The following is a 22071-nucleotide window of genomic DNA, read 5'->3' on the forward strand; positions in this document are numbered from 1 at the left end:
TGATATTTCAGATTCTGTTTGTCGCCTTCCATTGCCCATTTTACTTCTGTCAACTGTGTCTCTGATGCACTGGTACAGGTGCCAAAGTAATTAGTGAACATAAAAGGATATAAAAACTGATGTGATCACATCATTTGAAAATCACTCTGAAGTCTTTGTTCGTAGGGTTTTTACATTAAAAAAAAAAAAAAAAAAAAATGGAGAAGAAAAAAAAATACTTGATGGGGAAAAAAGTAGAGAGTTTGAAGATGGTTAGTCAAGATTAAACTCTTCAGCTTATATGTGTAGCCATGAAAACTAAAATACTGCTAATAACATGGAAGGAATAATTAGTGTTTTATGTCTGTTCACATTGACATTAAATTTTTTAGACTCCTCATCAGAAGAGCTAAATGCTGGTCAACAGCACACTTGCATGGGATCCTATTGATAGATTTTTGTGTTTCTGTACAGATTATAAAAATGTTCAAATATTAAACATTAATGACTGAAAGGTTGACAACACCTAAAACAAAGCTGAGAGACAAGAGCCTCACAGCTTAAACGAATAATAAGTTCCATAAGTATGGAAAACAGGTGAGAGAGTATTCTGAAATTGTTTTACTGAAAATCTCTCTCTCTCTCTCTCTCTCTCTCTCTCTCTCTCTCTCTCTGCTGCCTTCTCGTCGTTTCTCATTATAGATAATACTATGTAGTAACTTAAAGTATTTAAAGTGTGAATTACCTGTTTGATGCAAAGCACTCTTTGACACAAATTAATTTTGCCTTCAGCTTGTTTTGTAACTCATAAGAGTAATGTGAAATTAGTTTCTTTGTAACTGTTTTGCCTCTGTTATGAAATAGTTTATATTTTATTATCTTAACAGTAAATTACCTAAGAGTTGCAGTTGTTTGTAAGTAGATGTTCAACATAATGTCCAATAGAACAATGTCAAACATCCTTGCCCAATCAAAAATTAAGCTCTATCCCTACTAACATTTACACTGACAGGACATTACATTCTAACCTTCCATCCTTAATTGTGTGTTTGAAAGTTGAATTTGTTTTGCTATTAATTAACATATACCATAATCTGCAATACATAATAGATACTTAGATTCTGTTAATGCAGCTGTAAAGTTCTGGATTAAATATTTCAGGTGTTACTTTTGTGTCGGCTGCAAATGATAAAGCTGTAAAGTATTTGTTGACACTAAACAAACAAGAAAGAGTTGTCAGATTGAAAGAAGAATTGCTCAAATGCATGGGCAAAGATGCACCAAAGCATGTGGCTTTAGCCGAAGTTTTGGATAGTCATATAGCTAGGATACTGGTACGTAACTGGAAGAATACTTCTTCAAGAAATGTGTATAAGCTTCAGATTACTTTAGCTTGCTTCGTAGTTTATTATCCCACTTTGATTCATAGTTCACCAATGTACACTTAACAGCACAAAACTTGGCCAGTGGAAATCGTGCTCAGAGTTTGTCTTTTACAGCACTGGCTTGGATGACATGGAACGTATTAACTTTGCATTCTATATGGGGGTTGTCTGCAAAGTAAATGTTACATGGAAGTGGTCATGTCAATATTTTAAGTCTAGAGCATCAGAGATTCATTATATTCATGGCATATAAACAACATTAGTGCAATAATCACAGTGGCAGCTTGAACTAATGACTGTAATCAACATGTGTGCATTTGACTAATCAGTCATGAACAGGCAGTGTTAAGTAGTGAATATGAGGCCATAGTGTGTGTATGTTGTTGTGTCACAAATTGTGAAAGAGCAACATCTCTAAAACAAGTGTTCAAGCCATTCTGCAGAGTGTTTTGGAAAAAAGAAAAGGGTGTGTAAAATTTGTTCTAAACACCTTAGCTCCCAAACACAAACAATATGTGGACACCTGCCATGACTTGGATGAAATACAAAACACAGATAATTCTTTTTTGGGAAAAATTTTCATGGGTGGTGACACTTTGTGTTATCAGTATAAATCTACCAAAACATGACAGTGCAGGAATCCACAAGAGGATCAACACTTGACGACATAATTGAAATTTAAGCCAATGGTGATGCGCAAGTTAAACATCCCAAAGAAGGAATTTTCTGACAGTTTCACATGCTTATGTGAACATTCCATGCCTTGTACTCGATTGGGAAGAGATTATGTGGAACACCTGAAACATTAAAACCACCATCACAACTTTTCTCTTTTTTATTTATTTTTATTAATCCAGCGTCAAAACTTTTTGCACTGACAGGGTATTCCAAGAAGACCAAAGCTCCCTTGCAGGTACAGTACCCTTTCATTAGCAAACAATGCTCTGGAAGTAAAACTCGCTTTAAATGTTGTTGGTAAACAAAACTGAAATCGTCATGTACATTAAAATCTATATATATAAAAATGAATGAATGTATGTATGTTTGTCTACTATGCGCTCACAAACCATTTGGAAATGTACTGTAATATGAATGTGTTTTGAAATAATACAGTAACCAGTGGTGTTTCCATACAAAGCAATACGGTAGCAAGGAAAAATGAAATAAATGGAAACTCACCTTTTCTTGCCAGGCGTTGTGGTGATACACCAGGATGATTCTTGGAAAACTGTTTGAATCTTCCAATGCTACGCATCCTTTGTCCTGTGTATGCAGCAGCTCTCACTGAAGATTTGTAAATGGGGTGAAGCAATTTTTTCTGCTCCCATTCCCTTTCGCAGCATTCAATCACACGCAATATAATTTTGCGAGCATCGCTACGTGATACTGGTTTCCTTCTAACCGTAGGCCTACCGGTAGGGGTTGGTGGCGACTCCCAAGATGGGCCAGCAACTGCCTCTTCACTCATTTTGATAATGTTTAGCACAACTGCACAACAAAAACACGCAGAACAGTACAGCGCAAAACAATAACGAAGCAGACGACAATGGCTACCTTGTACAACAGTCAGCTACGTAATGTTGGCAGCACTCGAAACTACGTGCCTACCAAAGCCTCCCAACGTTTACTGACTTCTACCAATTCAGGACTAGGGAGAGGTCTGCCACCTGAAAGTTTACACTCTGTACTGGTGTCTTTATGCGACACAAAGTTTCATCTATACACATTTTAACTAATCCGATTAATTTTGATGGTATTTTAAATTCCTTCATTATATTTAGCAGTGTCTGTCGGTGTATGCTATCAAAGGCTTTTTTAAAATCTACAAATAATATGTGGACATTCTAACAACCCTACCACAACATAGATCAATATTTATTAATGATTGTGGTGTTGCTCACGCTGCTAAATACTGCATTTTCAGGCAACAACAAAGTTATTATGTGGCAGGTGTCATTAGAGCACAGTTAATAAAGTCATTTCATGTAATCATGTAATAATGAATAAACTAGGCACTCATCTTTTCGTGTTTCCCACGTTGGTCTCGTTGTAAAATCGTGGCTCAATCGTCGAAAATCTAGGTGGTGGTGATTCCAAGCTCGGATGCAGAGAGGCCTAGGTTTTATTCTGCTATATTCAAAAGTTTTATAGATGTGTTTCACAAACCATTCTTGAAGTTACACTTTTGCAGGACAATGGTGATGTAAAAAAAGTAATCAGCACTCTGAATTTAAGTTACACTTCTTTTTTATTACTTTTGCTGCAATATCACGTAACACACAAAACATCACTTCACAATACAAAACATACTTGAAAACATCTTCCTCATTGTTAAAGTTCACATTTTATAAGCTGACTACAATATGCATCTTTCCAACATGACGCCCAGCACTTGACCTTCTCCAGATCCGACTCTCTAACAACTAATAATCGCTTACGCACCCAAAAATCAGAGTTACAAGTACATCAAAGATCATAGTGACAAAAGAAAGAATACACATAAGAATAATATCATTGCAACATAAACATATCGATGTATCAAAGCACCTCTACATTAATGAAATCAAATCTGAATGTTGTCTCAGAAACATGTTAACTACTTTACAGAAACACAGTAGAATATTGCTGGTATCGAGAGGTTGAGTTGAGGTGCCGTAATGGTTACGTAATTCAAGTACCATTACCACATTTGCATTGAATTCCCACGCCTTCTCAGTTACTTGTCTTAGGGTGAATAAGCGATCTAATGTGGATCTGTTTCCGCAGAAACCGCTTTGGTAGTCCCCAATCAGTTCTTCTGTTATTGTTATCAGCCTGTTTAGTAGGCAGCTCGATAAGATTTTGTAGGTGACATCCAGTAAGGCAATTCCTCTGTAGTTATCACAAACTAGTGGATCATTGTTCTTAAATATGGGGTACACAATTGCAGTTTTCCAATCTGCAGGAATGGTTTCGGTCTCCCAAATTGTTTCTATTAACGCTCGTATTTCTAATTCCAGTTGTGGACCTCCATTCTTTAATAACTCAGCGTATATCTTGTCCTCGCTACAAGCCTTGTTATTCTTTAATTTCTTTATTGCTTGCTGTATTTCATTTACTGATAGGGTAGTAACTGTATCAGCTGTATCAACTGTATCAGGTTCTTTCGATTTAAAGTAAGAGTGTGGGTCATTGCAGTTGAGAAGTTGTGAAAAGTATGTCTTCCATCTGTTCTGTATGTCACTTTTGTTGGTCAGTATTTTCCTATACTGGTCCTTTATAAACTGTTCACTTTTATTGAATTTACCAAAGGATTTTTTTTGTATTTTGATACATCTGCCTTGTCCTGTGATGTTGGAAATCATCCTCTGCTTCTCTGATCATATTGTTATAGTATTTCCTTTTCTCTTGTCTTAGGGTTCTTTGTGTTTCTTGGCGGAGTTTATAGTATCTCTCCTTCAGTGTCATATTGTCCCTTTCTTTAATCCATGCATTCCTCGTATTTCTTCTTTCCAGCACTTTTTCTTGACACTGGGTGTTAAACCAAATTAGGTCATTTTCTTTCACCTATGATTTTGGAAGCTGCTTCTTGAATACAGCCCTTCAGGTGTCTCCATCTGCTTTCGACATCCTGTGGTTCTGCATTGGTCAGTCTCGGTTTTGTTAGATTGCTTTTAATTTCTTTTGTAAAATTTTCTTTTATATCTACTTTTGCCAGGTTTCCTATGTTATATCTTGTAATTTCTTCTCTATTTCTATTTACTTTCCTTTTTAGTTTCACTTTCATTTTTGATATTATTAACATGTGGTCTGTGTCACAATCCACTCCCCTAAAGGGTCTCGCATCTTTAATACTGTTTTGGAATCGTTCCTGGATAGCTACAGGATCTATTTGGTTGACTACCTTTCCATCTGGTGATATCCATGTTCCTAAATGAATGCGTTTATGCTGAAATTTTGTACTGCTTATCATGAGACCATTTGTCATTGCAAAGTTTATAAGTTGAACTCCATTCTCTGAACTTTCCTTGTGTAAGCTAAAATTGCCAATGGTTGGCTTGTAGATTTCTTCCTTTCCTACTTTGGCATTAAAATCTCCTAACATTATTTTCACCTTGTGCCTACTTTATAAGCTGTACGTTTGTTCCAGTTGGCTCTAGAATTCCTCCTGCGTGTTGTCGTCATTTTCTGTGGGTGCATGTGCATTTAGAAATCTAATGTCTAACCACTGTGTCTGAATAGTTATGTATGATACACGGTTATTAACATGTTTGAACTCCCTCACTGAGTCATCTGTTGATTTATGAATGTAGAAACCGCTTCCAAATTCATGGCGCTGACCGCAGTCTCCATACATTATTGTCCCGTCTGCTATTTTCAGTGAACCTGTTCCCTGCCATCTTACTTCTTGGAGAGCTACCAGTTGCGCTCCATATTTTCTTAATTCGTTTGCTAGTATTTGGGCAGTTCCAGGGCGATACAGGCTTCTAATATTCCATGATCCAAAAGAGAAATCCTTGTAGCTATGCCAGTTTTTGTTCCAGTAAATCCTGTCCTGTTTCTGAGGCTGGTGTAGAGTATCATGACATCTATCCAATTATATTTTCAAAAACTACGCTACTGGCCATTAAAATTGCTACACCACGAAGATGACGTGCTACAGACGCGAAATTTAACCGACAGGAAGAAGATGCTGTGATATGCAAATGATTAGCTTTTCAGAGCATTCACGCAAGGTTGGCGCCGGTGGCGACACCTACAACGTGCTGACATGAGGGAAGTTTCCAACCGATTTCTCATACACAACCATCAGTTGACCGGCGTTGCCTGGTGAAACGTTGTTGTGATGCCTTGTGTAAGGAGGGGAAATGCGTACTATCACGTTTCCGCCTTTGATAAAGGTCGGATTGTAGTCTATCGCGATTGCGGTTTATCGTATAGCGCCATTGCTGCTCGCGTTGGTAGAGATCCAATGACTGTTAGCAGAATATGGAATCGGTGGGTTCAGGAGGGTAATACGGAACGCCGTGCTGGATCCCGACAGCCTCGTATCACTATCAGTCGAGATGACACGCATCTTATCCGCATGGCTGTAACTGATCGTGCAGCCACGTCTCGATCCTTGAGTCAACAGATGGGGATGTTTGCAAGACAACACCATCTGCACGAACAGTTCGTCGATGTTTGCAGCACCATGGACTATCAGCTCGGAGATCATGGCTGCGGTTACCTTTGACGCTGCATCACAGACAGGAGCGCCTGCGATGGTGTACTCAACGACAAATCTGGGTGCACGAATGGCAAAACGTCATTTTTTCAGATGAATCCAGGTTCTGTTTACAGCATCATGATGGTCACATCCGTGTTTGGCGACATTGCGATGAACGCACATTGGAAGCGTGTATTCATCATCGCCACACTGGCGTATCACCCGGCGTGATGGTATGGGGTGCCATTGGTTACATGTCTTGGTCACCTCTTGTTCGCATTGACAGCACTTTGAACAGTGGACGTTACATTTCGGATGTGTTACGACCCGTGACTCTACCCTTCATTCGATCCCTGCGAAACCGTACATTTCATCAGGATAATGCACGACCGCATGTTGCAGTTCCAGTAAGGGCCTTTCTGGATACAGAAAATGTTCGACTGCTGCCCTGGCCAGCACATTCTCCTGATCTCTCACCAACTGAAAACGTCTGGTCAGTGGCGGCCAAGCAACTGGATCGTCACTATACGCCAGTCACCTCTCTTGATGAACTGTGGTATAGTGTTGAAGCTGCATTGGCAGCTGTACCTGTACACGCCATCCAAGCTCTTGTTTGACCCAATGCCCAGGCATATCAAGGCCGCTATTACGGCCAGAGGTGGCTGTTGTGGGTACTGATTTCTCAGGATCTATGCACCCAAATTGCGTGAAAATGTAATCACATGTCAGTTCTAGTATAATATATTTGTCCAGTGAATACCCGTTTATCATCTGCATTTCTTCTTGGTGTAGCAGTTTTAATGGCCAGTGGTGTATTTTATTTGATATGATAGTTGCTATAGCCTGAATGTGCCGGTCTTTTTATGACAGGCTGTGGTGGTCAGTTGTTTATATATGTAAGTAAGTACATCAGTCATTCGTTCTTTAATAACCAATGACAATAGAAGATTCAAGATCAGTCACATGAACTACGTTACTGGAAGTCCAGCCACTTTATTCATGAGCAAAGTCTGAGTGCACTGTATGTCACTAGATTCCATGGGAAACTGAAGAAGTCATTAGGCATACAGTAACTTCACTGTGGACTACTTCAGCACCAGGCCAGGATACCAGGATATTGAAGTGATTACACTATAATAATAACAATTTTAAACCAGTGAAGTTGAACTAAACATATTACATTTCTCAGATCAGTGCATACTCTTTGGTACTAGCTTAGAAAGTCTGGCTAAAGAACGAACATGCTGCTGTCAAGGATAGACTCCAGACTCTGTGATGAACATAGACTGTGTCAACTAGCATTTGTCAAGGAGATTGGCATTAGTACCTGACAAATGGATATTTTTCACTGCAAAAAATTTTCCAGTGATGGTATAAAAGTTACAAGGTGTCCATTTCAAACCTGAATATATGCACAATTTATTTCACCATGGCCATATGTTCAAAAAAGGTTCGAATGGCTCTGAGCACTATGGGACTTTGCATCTTAGGTCATCAGTCCCCTAGAACTTAGAACTACTTAAACCTAACTAACCTAAGGACATCACACACATCCATGCCCTAGGCAGGATTCGAACCTGCGACTGTAGCAGTCCCGCGGTTCCGGACTGAAGCGCCTAGAACCGCATGGCCACCGCGGTATGGCCATATGTATGTGGCAGTATGGGGCTGGATCTTTTTCTTTAAACTAGCAATGCCTCACATGATAGACAGTCCACTTGATGCTGTCCAGCATATTCATATTGTTAGGGTTTAATCTGTGTTTAATCTGTTTCCTGCAAAGAGAATTGTGAAAGAAGAAAAGGAGAAGAGGTGGGAAATATTCACCCAGAAACTAGAGCAGGATCGCAAAGGGAGCCAAAAACTGCTATATGGGTTATTGAAAAGTAAAAGATCTAATAGATAAGACATAAAAGCGATTGAAACAGAGGATGGGGGTATTATCAGGGACATGGAAGGTATCAGAGAAGAGATGAAGACTTATTTTGAAGTCTTACTGAATGGGGAAGGTGCACAAGAAAGTGACACCGAAGTCATTGAATTAGAGGAAGAGCAGGATCCAATCTTTTGGTTAGAAACTAAGAATTCCCTGGAACAGATAAAAAGTGGGGAGGCAGCTGGAGTAGATCAGCTGACAGCAGATGTGATTAAAGCTGCAGGAATCCATGAAATAAAATGGTTACACCGGGTGCTGGGGGTGATATGGAAAGAAAACAAAGTGCCAGATGAATGGAAAAAAGGAATTATAATACCATTGATCAAGAAAGGTAGTAGAAAGAAATGCACCAACTACCGAGGAATCACACTGCCTTAAGATAATGGAAAAGGTCATAGAAAAAAGACTGCGGAAAATTCTAGAACACCAATTAGAGGAACAATAGCACAAGTTCAGAAGTAATAGGGGAACAATAGATCTCGTTTTCCCCCTCCATCAGTTAATGGAGAAATGTTGGGGAAAAAGGAAAGGACTTGATAGTAGTATTCATGGATTTGGAAAACGCATATGACAGTGTACCAAGGGATAAAATGTGGGAATGATTGAGAAAACATAATGTTCCTGATTCATTAATTTAAAAAGTCCAAATGCTGTACGATGGTTGTGAGAGCAGTGTACAAGTAGGAGGTGGAAGATCAAAATGGTTTAAGATATAGAAGTGCTCAGCTAAGCAGTTCGCTCTCCCCTTTACTCTTCATTACACTTATGGACACAATCATGAAAGAAATCAAGCAAGAAGAAAATGAATATCTCAACACTTTTGTTTTTGCTGATGAAATCGCCATTTGGGGAGAGACGGAAATGGAGGTTCAGAGGAGACTAGATTACTGGAACACAAAATTTAAAAAAATTCGAGTTAACTGTAAGAGGAAACAAGACAGTGGGAATGAAGATGAGCAAGATGCCCACACCTTGTCACATCATACTGGAGTGTGAAAAGCTTCAATTATCTGAATAGCATCATATCATGCAATAGAAGTTCTAAACTAGTGGTCTTAAACTGAATTACAAAAGGATCTAGCTTCTTCCACTAAGTACAAAATCTAGTCTGGGACAAGGAAGTCCATCAAAGGGCCAAACAGATCATGTATAAAACTTATCTCCTGCTAATCATGATGTATAGTCTAGAGGCCTGTGTCATAAATAAGAGAGAAGAGAGTCAAATACAAGCATGTGAAATGAAGTTCCTTAGGTCAGCGTTACAAAAAACTAGGAGAGACAGAGTCAGGAATGATAGTGTAAGGAGAGATCTGCAGGTGACGTTGACTACAGAGGAGAGAATGAATGCTTTGAGATTGAAGTGGTTCGGTCATGTGAAGCAAATGCACCCAACTCTAATTCCATGCCAGTATTTGGAGATGGAGGTACCAGGAAGAAGACTGATTGGATGGCCTAGAAAGAGATGGACAGACCAGGTTAAGGAAGATCTCAAGAGGAGAGGAGTAACATGATATGTAGTGGAGAGGGAAAAGCTATACCAGGACAGAAACCAATGGAGGCATATCATTCAAAAAGTTCCTACCTGGCTGGCTGGAAGGAAATGCTGATGATGATGATTAATCTGTTTCCTGCAGACCACATTCCACTGCACATGTTAATGACTGTACATGGATGGTTTGCAGAACAGAACAACAATATTCTTATCTGGTGGCCTCTTCCAGCACCAGGTGTGGGTCACATTGAAAATGTGTGGGTAGACTATGTAACAAAACTGGCCTGATCGTGAACCTTAGATGACATTTGGATCTCAGCCATCTGGTGATGAGATGGCATATAGTGGCAATTATTGCACACATCTTAGACCCCTTCTATACAGAATACAGATATTCATTGAAATCAGTGGAAGTTTAGTAGTGTAGAAACCATATGCTCTGGTTTTTCCAGGGCTCAAACCTCCCTAATAAGAACTGTTATAGATTTACTCTGTTAATTTGTACAAAGGTTAAAACAAAAGTCATTAAGGTGGGGGGGAGGGGGAGGTTGTTCAAACCACATGTGGCAACAGGCAGCTGCATCCGAACCATTTGACAATCCCTCCGAAGTATTCACACATTATATGTGTTTCACTTATATCAGTCATTTCTTACCACTGTTCTATCTTGGACTATGCCTAGGCACAGTATGCACCTTTACCAAGGCCGTTCTTACCACTATTTTGTCTTGGCGTCCACCTCGCCTCAGTTATTGCTGTTTCCAGGTAATTAATTGCAGTTGCAGGCATGTTTTTGTGCTGTCAAGTGTATGTATTTTAGAAGTCGCCAGTTTAGTGTGTAATATGATTGTAACAAAATTTTATTTCTGGTTCCAGGATGAAAATTCTTTCCTAAGATATGTTAATGATACAAATCGATCCATATATGCCTTTGAGCTGTTGTTGCCGCCATGTAGTCAACTTGTTAGTACAGCAATTGAAAAGGATGAAACCGATAAGGTGAGACCTTTTTTTACAACCCTTCGTACACCTACTTTTTAACAAAGCATCAATCCAAAATAATGATTAATTACAGTAAAATCATATTAAACAAATTGTCAGTCAGGAATAATTAATTGTAATGATACTGTTAAATAATACTTCTGTTGTAGTACCTATAAGATTTATTCAGAATCGAAAGTTCATTTAACGACATTTATGACATTGAAGCTTCGTTTCCCTTGTTCAAAAATTCCCTCCTGTGTCTTTCCACTCAACCCCCCCTAACACCAACATCATCCTTAAATTCCTGGTGATACCTTCAGCTGGAACTCTTGTAAGGTACGCATAATGTTCGGGGAACTGCATCTCTGTAAAAGTATGGTTTGTTTTATATTTCATTTACTGAATGGCCTGAGATTTATCTGCTAGTAGTTTTTACAACACATGAATTCACTTGTGTTAAAAGGTGTACATTAAGAATGGACATTTGTAGATGTGATGATGTTGGAAAATGAAATGAAATATTAGAATTTTTGTTTTACACTCAGTCGTTGGGTAATGTTAGGGATGTTGATAAAATATTGATGCTTTGATATTTTTTCAAAAAAATATCGATACATATCGGTGATATTTTTTTTCATCGATACATCAGTATATCAATATTGAAATGGCAATATTGAGTGCTGATATTTTTACTTTATTTTATATTACATTATGTATAGTATATTTGAAGTTGTTCTTTTGAAATTGTAATAGAACATAATTTTACTTTCGTTGTGTGAAGGAGTCTTACTACTTTTTGAGTTTTCATCACGTCCAGTCTTTTTCTTTGACTGTGTGAAGCAAGTATAGATGGCACAAAGTAGTAGTCCAATTGCACTGGGGTGGCAGTGTGAATGGAATAACAAGATATCCTATGTGAAGGACTAGCACATCATTTGCGTTAAAAAAACATTTTTAATGCAACTTATGTGCTATTTCTTCATATCGGCGTTCTTCAAAAACAATTGCTGAAACTGATGAACAAAAATCTAAATGACAAGATTACTCTTTTCAGTGGTCAGAGACGTGTGAGGGGGAAATGCTGGCGTAATCGGCACTCGGTGCTACCAACAGAAACTGCAACTTTTAACTTCACCGTGCAATTTTGACACTACAACTGATAGGTAACTGGTGTTTGCAAAAATGAAAAAGCAGGGAAGTTGACATGAAATGTTAAAGACAAATCAGTTATGTGGCAAAACCGAATGATGGGTCCATCGGACATCTTTTATTCGACCACTTACCTCCAGTTACCATTGTTAGCAAAGTAGTTATCACCAAGCATGAATGTGCGTTGTTTTCCTTTCAATTCGTGCTGAAAAGGGGATAAGCAGGCTGCTAGCTTGTTGATGTACAGAATATCTAAAAAAAGTGTCAGTATATTTACAATGTGCAGCTAATATTTTTTTGGCTGGTATGTCGATATTTTTTCTGTTGATATATCGAAAAAAATTTTCGATATATCGGGAAGCCAATAATGAGATTTTTTTAAATATCAATGTATCCGATTCCTGATATTTTTAAAAATATCAACAGTCCTAGTTAACACATTAGGTTTTGAAGCTCGCATAATGAAGAAGAGCATTGAAGAATGTGGCAATAGTCATGCGTGGAACTTCCAGAGAATACTATAAGTTGCCTTTATACTGGCAGATTAAAATTTGTATGCTATAGACACTAGTGTTAACCATAAATTACGTGAGCTATCAAGTCAGCAGAAGACATCAGGGTTTTTTTTTTACACTACCATATACCATACCCAGAAGAATTACTTGCTGTTCTGACCTTACGATTTTTGTGATCTGATTGACAGTTGATTTAGCAAAAGGGATGTCTGCCGGGTGAGTATGCAAAACCTGCCTTTGTAAAGCTAATGGATCTGTCTTTGATAGATTGTTTTTATCCACGTTCCCTGTTAGCGTCCGTCCCCTCTCCACGCCTGAGTTGTTGGCGTGTGTGGCTGCTATGTGGAAGATGCAGTCTAAATTCCAAATATTGCCAGGGAGGCCTGGAATGAGGTCCACTCAGCCTCATCACACCAATTGAGGAGTTATGTGAACGAGAAGCAGTGTGTTAAGGTCTTGGTAGCCGACAACGGTCAAGAGAGTTGTGTGCTGGCCACATACCCCTCCATAATGCATCCAAATGACGACACGTGGCACAGGATCACACACTGTCTCGTTGGCATCTCCTTGTCTTCTGTGTAGATCGTGGAGTTTACTTTTAGTTTCCTGCCGTAATTAGAAATATTTCATTGAATTTAGAGGCCAGCATTTGGCTCTAATATTCCTTTTCCATTGTTCCTGAATATAATATTTTTTCTGCATAGTGGTTGGATTTTGCTGTACATCTTGTAGTGCATCTTTTTCTTGATTAGAGCTGTACTTTGATTAAAGTAAGTTAGTCATTGGCATTTCAGCATGTTGAGTGTGTGATGTTACCTACTTGCAAATCGTTATTCTGCTCTCGACGTATCATTGAAGAAAATTTGTTGAACTGCTGTAAAACTGGTGTTGCAGGAAATATCTCAATAATGTACACAAGCAACTTTTAATAGAGTGGTTTTTTCCTCATTTATTGTCATTAGAGACAGGACGATGATCAGCTCCCGTTCTCACAAAAACTGCTTTTATGCAGGTAGGTACGTCATCAATACGGTAATGACAGAATATTTATTGTACCCAGTCGCATTCAAATTCCAGCACAGCAGTCACATTATAATAGTGGCTTCAGTTTATGTAAGTGATCACTGCACTAAATTTCCTGATAGATGACATAAATAAACTAATATTCATAATGTTGACACAATATGCGACTGGAATCAAGGTTGCTCTTGTGTTGATTCAAAGAGAGTAGAAGACACTGCATGATATTAACACATTACAGGAGTCACACGCATACATACGAGTATATCATACCAATACATAATAGAGAAGGGCAGTCTTTCATGGAGATGTTAATAGTGCACAGATAGAAAGCAGACTTGCTATGTAGACTATAATACAGTAATGGTTAGCTGCCAACTTCCACCGAAAATTAAAAATTGTGAAAATTATCCACAGATTTCTGTAGGCTCATTTCATGGATCTTCAATGTATGAGTGTCAGACACAGACTATCGATCTTGGGATGGACGAAGCCTTATAAATACTGGTGTATGAACCTTTTAGCATTTCAGCAACTTCATAATGAAACTCTCTGGAAGATTAAAACTGTTTGGCAGACTGAGACCCGAATTCAGTACCTTTGCCTTTCATGGGCATGTGCTCTACCGACTGAGCTACTGAAGCACGACTCATGACCCGTCCTCACAGCTTCAGTTCTGCCATTACCTCGTCTGCTAGATTACAGTTTACTAACTGGACTGTATTATATGTTTCCACAATAATTTGATTTAAATAATAAAAGATTAGTTAACAAAGTAAAAGAAAGACAGAATTAATTATTTATTTGCTTGAACCCACTTTTGGTATACACAAATACATTTAGAGTACTTAAATAAAATTAATTGTTCTCAAAGTCCAGAAATAAATGTGAATATAAAATCTTCTCTTTACATCAAAATAATTTGATCGCCTTGTAGAGAGATAAATCTGAATAATTTTTTACTAACTGACACTATGTAGGCGGTGTATTTACTTCATGTGCAGAATAGGTATTGCTTCATATGAAGAATCAGATCCCATCTGTAGCCAGCATACTGCTGTTTGTTAAGAGATACTTCAAACCTGGAATCTTTAAGCATTTAAACACTTGAATACTTTTTACAATGGGCAGTGTGTATATTCAATCCTTTGTTACATCCCTAGGCAACTTTCATGACCAAATATCACAATACCGAATATAATTGTCTCCGTCCCTTGGGAATAATTTTAGAGTATATTAAGAAGATGAATATTTACAGTTCTTCTCCCACTGGTACTGTCATCATCATCATCATCATCATCATCATCTCAGACATTTCCCACATCATATGGGGGTCAGCATTGCTTTGCTGGATCCTTCTCTTCCATAAATGCATATCCAGTGCTTCTTCTCTGAGCCATCCTTTCTCTCGTAGGTCCCTACTACCTTGTCTTTCCATCTCAGTTTCAGTCTTCTTCTTCTCCTTGATCGTTCAATTTCTAGGTCTTCAACTCTTCTCCCCACGTAGTACTCCCCTCTTCTCTGCACATGTCCATACGGTCTTAGCCTACTTTCTTGGATCTTCTTCCCTATGGGCCCCACTTTCACTGTTCCCCTAACCTACTCATTCCTTAGTCTATCCTTTCATGTCACCCCACCCACCAGCCTTAGCATTCTCATTTCTGCCACTTCCGTCGTTTTCTCTTGGGCTTTTGTAATTGGCCAAGTTTTCTGCACTATACAGCATCGCAGGCCTCACCACATACTTGTAAAGCTTTCCTCTTATTCTGCAGCTAAACTTCATATCACGCTGTACTCTGCTCAGTTTCCTCCAGTTCATCCATCCACTATTTATCCTGTGCTGTATTTCAGCCTCCAGTCCTCCATCACTTTGCATGTAAGAGCCTGGGTATTTAAATTTCATGACCAGCATCAGTTGTTTGCCCTGCAGGTTAATATATAGATCTTTAGCATTCTTTGTGCGCATATACTCTGTTTTACTGCTAATTCTCATTCCCCTTTCCTCTAGAACTTTTCTCCATTGTTCAAGCTTGTCTTGAAGTGCCGCCTGGGTGGGTTCACAGATCACATCATCAGCAAACATCATGCTCCAAGGTGCCCCTTTTTTCGCATCTTTGACTAGTACATCTATGACAAGGTCAAAGAGATATGGGCTGATAGCAGATCCCTGAAGTAGTCCTACTGTCACAGGAAATGCATTTGTTGCACCTGCACTGCTCCTGACTTGTGTCATTGCACCTTCATACATGTCTTCTACCACCCTCTTATATTTTTCTGGCAGGCATTTACTTCTCATACATTTCCATATCTCTTGCCTCTGCACTCCGCCATATGCCTTCTCAAGACCGATTAAGACCATATGCAGTTCGGCTTGTACTTCTCTGTGGCTCTGACATGTTGCTGTGAGCTGATGTGTGGGCCATTAAAGGATGCCATTCATGAAAGACATTTTGAGCACGATGAGAGGTGAGTTACACAGTGAAACACTGTCTCTGCCACCAGGGCAAGGATTCGTACTGACAGGGCATACATTCCCTTGTTTTGTGCTGGGAGGAGGTCATAGAATGGGAAAAATAGGGTGTGTAGATGAAACACTATTCTTTCCTTTGTGTGTGTGTGTGTGTGTGTGTGTGTGTGTGTGTGTGTGTGCATGTGTGTGTTTGTTTGTTTGTTTGTAATTCCCATTATGTTCAATAAAAATTTTTTGGAGGAAAAAAAAAATGTGGTGCATTATTTTCTGGGCAACCTTCATACTCTGGTACATTGATTGTGCAATGGTGTCAAAAATGGATTTTTCATTCCAATTTGAAAATTTTTTATGTGGTGATCATCGTACAAACATTTAAAACATAAATTGTTGTGGCAGTAAGGACAAAATAATGCAGACGAAGATTTAAATGAAAGAAGGAATTATAATTATTTCAGTGGAATGAGGAATAGAAACAATGAATACTGTAACATGGGTGAAATTATAAGATGATACACAGAAGAAATTAAATGAAAAGAAATATATGATAATAATTAAAATCACGTGAACAAAATTTCAAATGAAAGAAGAATCGAAGGAAGAAAACATTAGAGCAACCCAGAAAGTTAATATGATGATTAAAATGGTGTGAATAAGGATTAGAAGACAAAAATAAAATTTAAACAAATTCATTAAATTAAAATAACAATCAAAAAAGTTTCCATAAAAATTAAAAAATTAAAATATCATAGTACCAGAGGAGATTCGAACCCACACTGTCTGCGTATGGAAATGCACCATAACAATTACACTGTGCCACCAGCCTTCTTACTGCAACTATTTTTAAAGCTCTAGAGCATCATGCAAACATGCAAGAAATTATACCTTGCAGATGAGTCCATCAGGTTGAATGGCTCCAGGGTGTGGTATCTGGGACCCTAACCTATACAACTATACAGAGGATTTCAAAAAGTCAATCCCCCCCCCCAGGAACCTCACCTCATGGGGAGGAGCAGATGAAGCAAAATGGGGGAGAAGTGTTAAGAGTCAGTAGGAATATGGTTAGTGTCTTCACTTTCAGTCCAGATCATGAAGGTGGAATGGCCACCACCAAACTGTGGGCAAGAGATAGACCACCCAGTTGCTGAGCGTGCCACCCAACACAAGGTGCTTCACTTTAATGACTGCTTCACATCTGCGTTCTTCCCACTAACATCAGTTTTCTGAATAGTGCAGATAGAACTGTACCTGCAATACACCTTTCATTCCCATACCCACTCCTCCCTTCCCCGATGCCACTAGTGCACATACATAGTCCTTTCTGCTTCTCTCCTCTTTCTATCCCCATGCCGCACAACACAACCTCTTGGTGTTGCACCTAGCAGCCCTATCTTGTGCACTCTATATCCCTACACACTCCACAGGCAGCACTAGCATCTACCCAACACCTACCCTGCTATCCCTTCTCCTCCCCTCTCCACGCCTCTTCTTTACCCCCACTACTTATCCCAGTTAGTTTGTTGCTCACCTCGGACCCAGTGCAGTCTGGCTTTAGCACCTGGAGGTGAAAGTGGCCATGTTTCTGTGGTGTGATTGTGTTTTTTAGTTTTCTACGCAATGCAGTCACATTAATGTGACCACAGCCTGTATTCAGCATCAATGTGCAATAACCACTTGCAGACAGCAGGTCGCAACATTAGCAGTGGAGAGTATATAAAGTGTGTTGGGGGACTCAGAAAACTTTCGTAAATTGTTCATGTGCCACTGTTGTTAACATATTATGTGCTTGGCAAAATGGCACTATCCAAAACCAACACCAGGTAACTGTGGCGCACTGCAGATCATAGATGAAAGGACTCAACAAAGCTATGGAGGTGTGTACGGGTGAATAGATGGGCAACTGTTGAGCAACTGACCACCCAGAACCAGTGGTCTACTAACAGTATCTCCTCAATGACCATTCAGTGAACATTGCTATGTATGGGTATTCGCTGCGGGCACCTGGTTCATGCACCCATGCTAACTGCTGTTCATTGGTGCCAAAGGCTGGAATTTTGATGCCTATACTACAACTGGACATACACTGATGACAGGTAGCCTATTCAGGTGAATCACATTTTATACTCCTTCAGACAGATGGTCATTGCCATTGAGGTATCAAGTCAGAGGGGTATTCTGAACACAATTTCGACACAAAGCAGCTCAATAGGCTGGGGAGTGGAAGGGGTAGGCTAGCAATAGAACAGTGCATCACCATTGACTAGACACATTTATTGAACACATAAGTCAGGTATTACCCAAAAGGATCAATCAGTACAAATTACCAAATAATATTCTTTTCCATTAAGTCACTCAAACATTTAAACAGGCAAATAGCAATCATTTAACTAAAAGCCTTTGAAGAAAGCAAGACTAGAAAATTTGAATGATGAGTTAAAATCATATTTAAATAGGCTCTGACCGAGCACATATTTTAAAGCGAAATACTTCCTTTAAGGAACCAGCGATTAAAATTACATAGTCCTCAACAACCATATTATATCCAAGACATTTAAGATTAAACAGTAATATATAACATCAGAGAGCTGCAGTCCCAAGTTTTAAGCAGCAGGTTTCAGATGGACTGCACTGCAACAGTACAATACAAGTCCCTCAGAGGATCTCCCCACATAGGAAGTTATTGCTGCAATCGACAAAATATCAACTTCATTCCATGTACAGACCTAAAACAAACTAAAAGCTCTCTTAAGTTTGGTACAGTTAATTCCCTTTCAACATAACATACATCACAAGTCTAGCCCTAGGACGGCACAGACACCCCTCAATTTAGCACATGAAAAACTACAGCAATGCACTCATCACGTATCCGTACACAATCCAAGAACAGAGAGCCAGCTCCCCAATAACGGAACATTTAACCACGCACAGCGTACGGGTTTGCGGGATGCTGATCTCGCCCTTAAGATCAACACCAGTTCAAATACTAGTCAGCCTACAATCTTGAACCACCATACACATTCCTTCAGTTACTGCATAGAAAGCCAATGTGATAGGCAAACAGACCAGCATATGATAAAAGCTTAAGCAATTTCCTTACTAGATAACCCTTATGAATAGCAGCCGTAATTTTTTTTTTTTTTTTTTTTTAAACGTGAGCACACCCACAATCAAAAGACAAACAACGCCAATCATAAGGACAGTAGCACATAAGCAAGTAACAATGGTAACTTCTGCTTAGATCGGCTACAAATCAGTGCGTGATTTAACACACCAGAGAACAGTCTTTACAACATAACCATCAATACAATAGCAAATTACTCACACGTGTACTCCCCCATGATTTTGATTCGCAAAGCTATAGACAACTGTGGAGAACGTATCACTTAGACTAACATAATGGTGCTCCCTCAGTTACCCCAAATAACTGACTCACTTAGTTGCACAGCAAAGAACCAGACCTAATGAAACCACCACAGTTTTTGCCTCTAAATTGTCACAGTACAAGTGAGACTAAATCACAAATGTAATTTTACATCGGTTCCCATATAGTCAATACAAGCGCTTGATTTTCACCCTTTTATAACGGCCGGCAGCAACATCGTACGGAAAAGAGCGTAGACACGAGCTCCTTACCAATTCTCTTCTCCGAAAGTAGCCACCGCAACTCTCGGGAACCACTACGACGTCCAAAGGCAAAAATCGTTACTCCTTCACACAAATTACAGGACGCCCGCTTCCTGCTGCTTGCTACGGCGCCTTCCGTTCAGAGCCAACTTGTATATCTCCATGCGATAGGTCCAGTCCCACACTCGCTGCGTCAACCCGACAACCGTCTTCCACGACGTCCCGGAGCACACCCCCAAGACCTCGCCTCATTACTCCTCGCGTAGGCCCCAGAGGGCACTGCTTACTGCCCTGACCGTGGCAGTAAAGATAAACCACCAGAGTGGCACTATCGATATGAGCCGCCAAGGCTCAGACATGTTTTGCATGAAACGTCCAAAAGCTAACACCTTACAACAGTTGTCAGACAGAGAAGCGAGCACTATGGTTTGGGGTATGTTATCGTGACATTCCCTGAGTAATCTCACCCTTCTGGAAGGCCCAGTGAATTAACACAAGTATACCCCTATCCTTGGGGACCATGCCACCCCTACGTGTTTTTCCTTGATAGGATGGCATCTACCAGTGGGACAATAAAACACATCGCAGCTCGCAATGTATACGTGTGGTTTGAAGTGCTCAAGGAAGAGCTTACTGTACTCCCCTGGCCACCAAACTTCTCAGATTTAAACCCACTAGAGAATCTGTGGGACTACCTCAGTCGAGCTGTTCATACTACAGATCCTCAACCGAGAAACCTAGAGCAATTGGCCACAGCACTGGAGTTAATACCTTCCAGAACCTCATTGACTTTCTTCCTGTATGTCTTGCAGTGGTCTACACTCAGGGTGTATACACCCCTGACAATGCGGCAATTTTTTCATCCGGGAGAAAACCAGGAAAAATCCTGGAATTTTTTAGAATTCCGGGAATTTTTCATTGTTTTAGTTTTCAGTTAAATTTTTGTAGTTTTGATTGGTAATAAATGATATACTCTAACAAAGAATTTTACTTTAGCCCGCTACTGCAGAATAATAATGTAGCAATAAAACAAACAAGAGAAAGAAAACTGAAATAAACTTAACTTTCAAAGGAAATTCGCCATTTCCAGCAACAAAACACAGTGCACACACAAGCGCCTGCCAACACCGAAATGTGTCAAAGGCTTTAGGATGAAGACTATGCAGTACTTCATAATACAGTAGTGATGTCACAACAGTTTACATTAGGTTCATTTGAGAAGTTGCCAGTGGGCTCGTGGCTGACTTGCCGGCAGATATGCCATCTCTTTTAGGAAATACTCAAACGAATGTGATTAAAGTTTTAAAGTTCTGTGACTTGTCCAATATTTCAGGGAGAGAGTCTTAATTTGTTCACAGGATGACTGGCTCACCCATATTTTACGTAAGTGGCCAACCAATGAAAATTTCCTGTGGCATCCTTGACGCTCCTTTCTCATTTTCCTTAAGTTTTATTTTCTTATGCAGCATTTTGCATCTTCTCCTGCTTTCTTTGCATGTATGCTTCCATTTTACTAAATTTGTCCACATTAGTTTCTTTTAATGTGTCTCAGGGCGCTGATGACCGTGACGTTGAACACCCATAAGCCCTAGTGCACGCATATGCGCGCGCACACACGCACACGCACACGCACGCACACACACACACACACACACACACACACACACACACACACACACACACACACACACACACTCTCGCAGTTGGGTCACGTATGAGCAGTACCTGCTCCTTCCCGCTTATGGCTGCTTGAAGTACAGCTGTTGGCTGTATCAGTAGTAGCAACAAGCAGCCAGACACTAGCCACAAAAATTCTTCTGACGAGCCCAAGCTACCAGATTCGCACGTGCGCAGGGCAGTCTAAGTTGCAGAGGAGGAAGCGAAGTCTCCACATGGCCAGTGTTTAGGTTTAGTGATTTTGCTTTTCTTCTTCATTTACAACTCTCACATGAAGCGTATTTCTGTGCCCGAGAGCAATTAAGTGAATTAAAATACATTCATGTAATTACGAAAGACTAAAATACGTTATTAGTTTTAGTTTCTTGATTTTATTTTATTTCCAGGTTTTTGGCAGTAGAGCATTAATTGCCTTCCTGAACACTGAAGTTACTTTTGTCGATTTGCTAAGAAATTTTGCTTTTATTAATCTTTTTCGCAGAGGCAGTCAATTGATTTGAAACGAAGTGTTTTATTCCACAGTATTGGCTAGTGTCAACTGTTTGCTGAATTAGGAGTGCCCGTTGTTATCCCCTGGCACATATGGTGTTATGCCATAATAAACAACCAAAGATGAGATAATACAGTACTGGTACTCCAAGAAAATTTGCAGCCC

The 22071-nt window shown here is 39.5% G+C and overlaps 1 protein-coding gene across 4 annotated transcripts in view; it reads left to right on the plus strand.

Moving 5' to 3' along the window:
• The window catches only part of LOC124619395, a 199687-nt gene that overhangs the window by 116950 nt on the left and 60666 nt on the right, over positions 1 to 22071 (plus strand). For all 4 annotated transcript variants that reach the window (XM_047145747.1, XM_047145748.1, XM_047145750.1 and 1 more), the window contains 2 exons: positions 1141 to 1313; positions 10857 to 10979. In XM_047145747.1, coding sequence (XP_047001703.1) covers positions 1141 to 1313; positions 10857 to 10979 — 296 coding nt within the window. The remainder of the gene's footprint in view (positions 1 to 1140; positions 1314 to 10856; positions 10980 to 22071) is intronic.

Source organism: Schistocerca americana, chromosome 6 (assembly GCF_021461395.2).
Source record: "Schistocerca americana isolate TAMUIC-IGC-003095 chromosome 6, iqSchAmer2.1, whole genome shotgun sequence".
Lineage (NCBI taxonomy): Eukaryota > Metazoa > Arthropoda > Insecta > Orthoptera > Acrididae > Schistocerca > Schistocerca americana.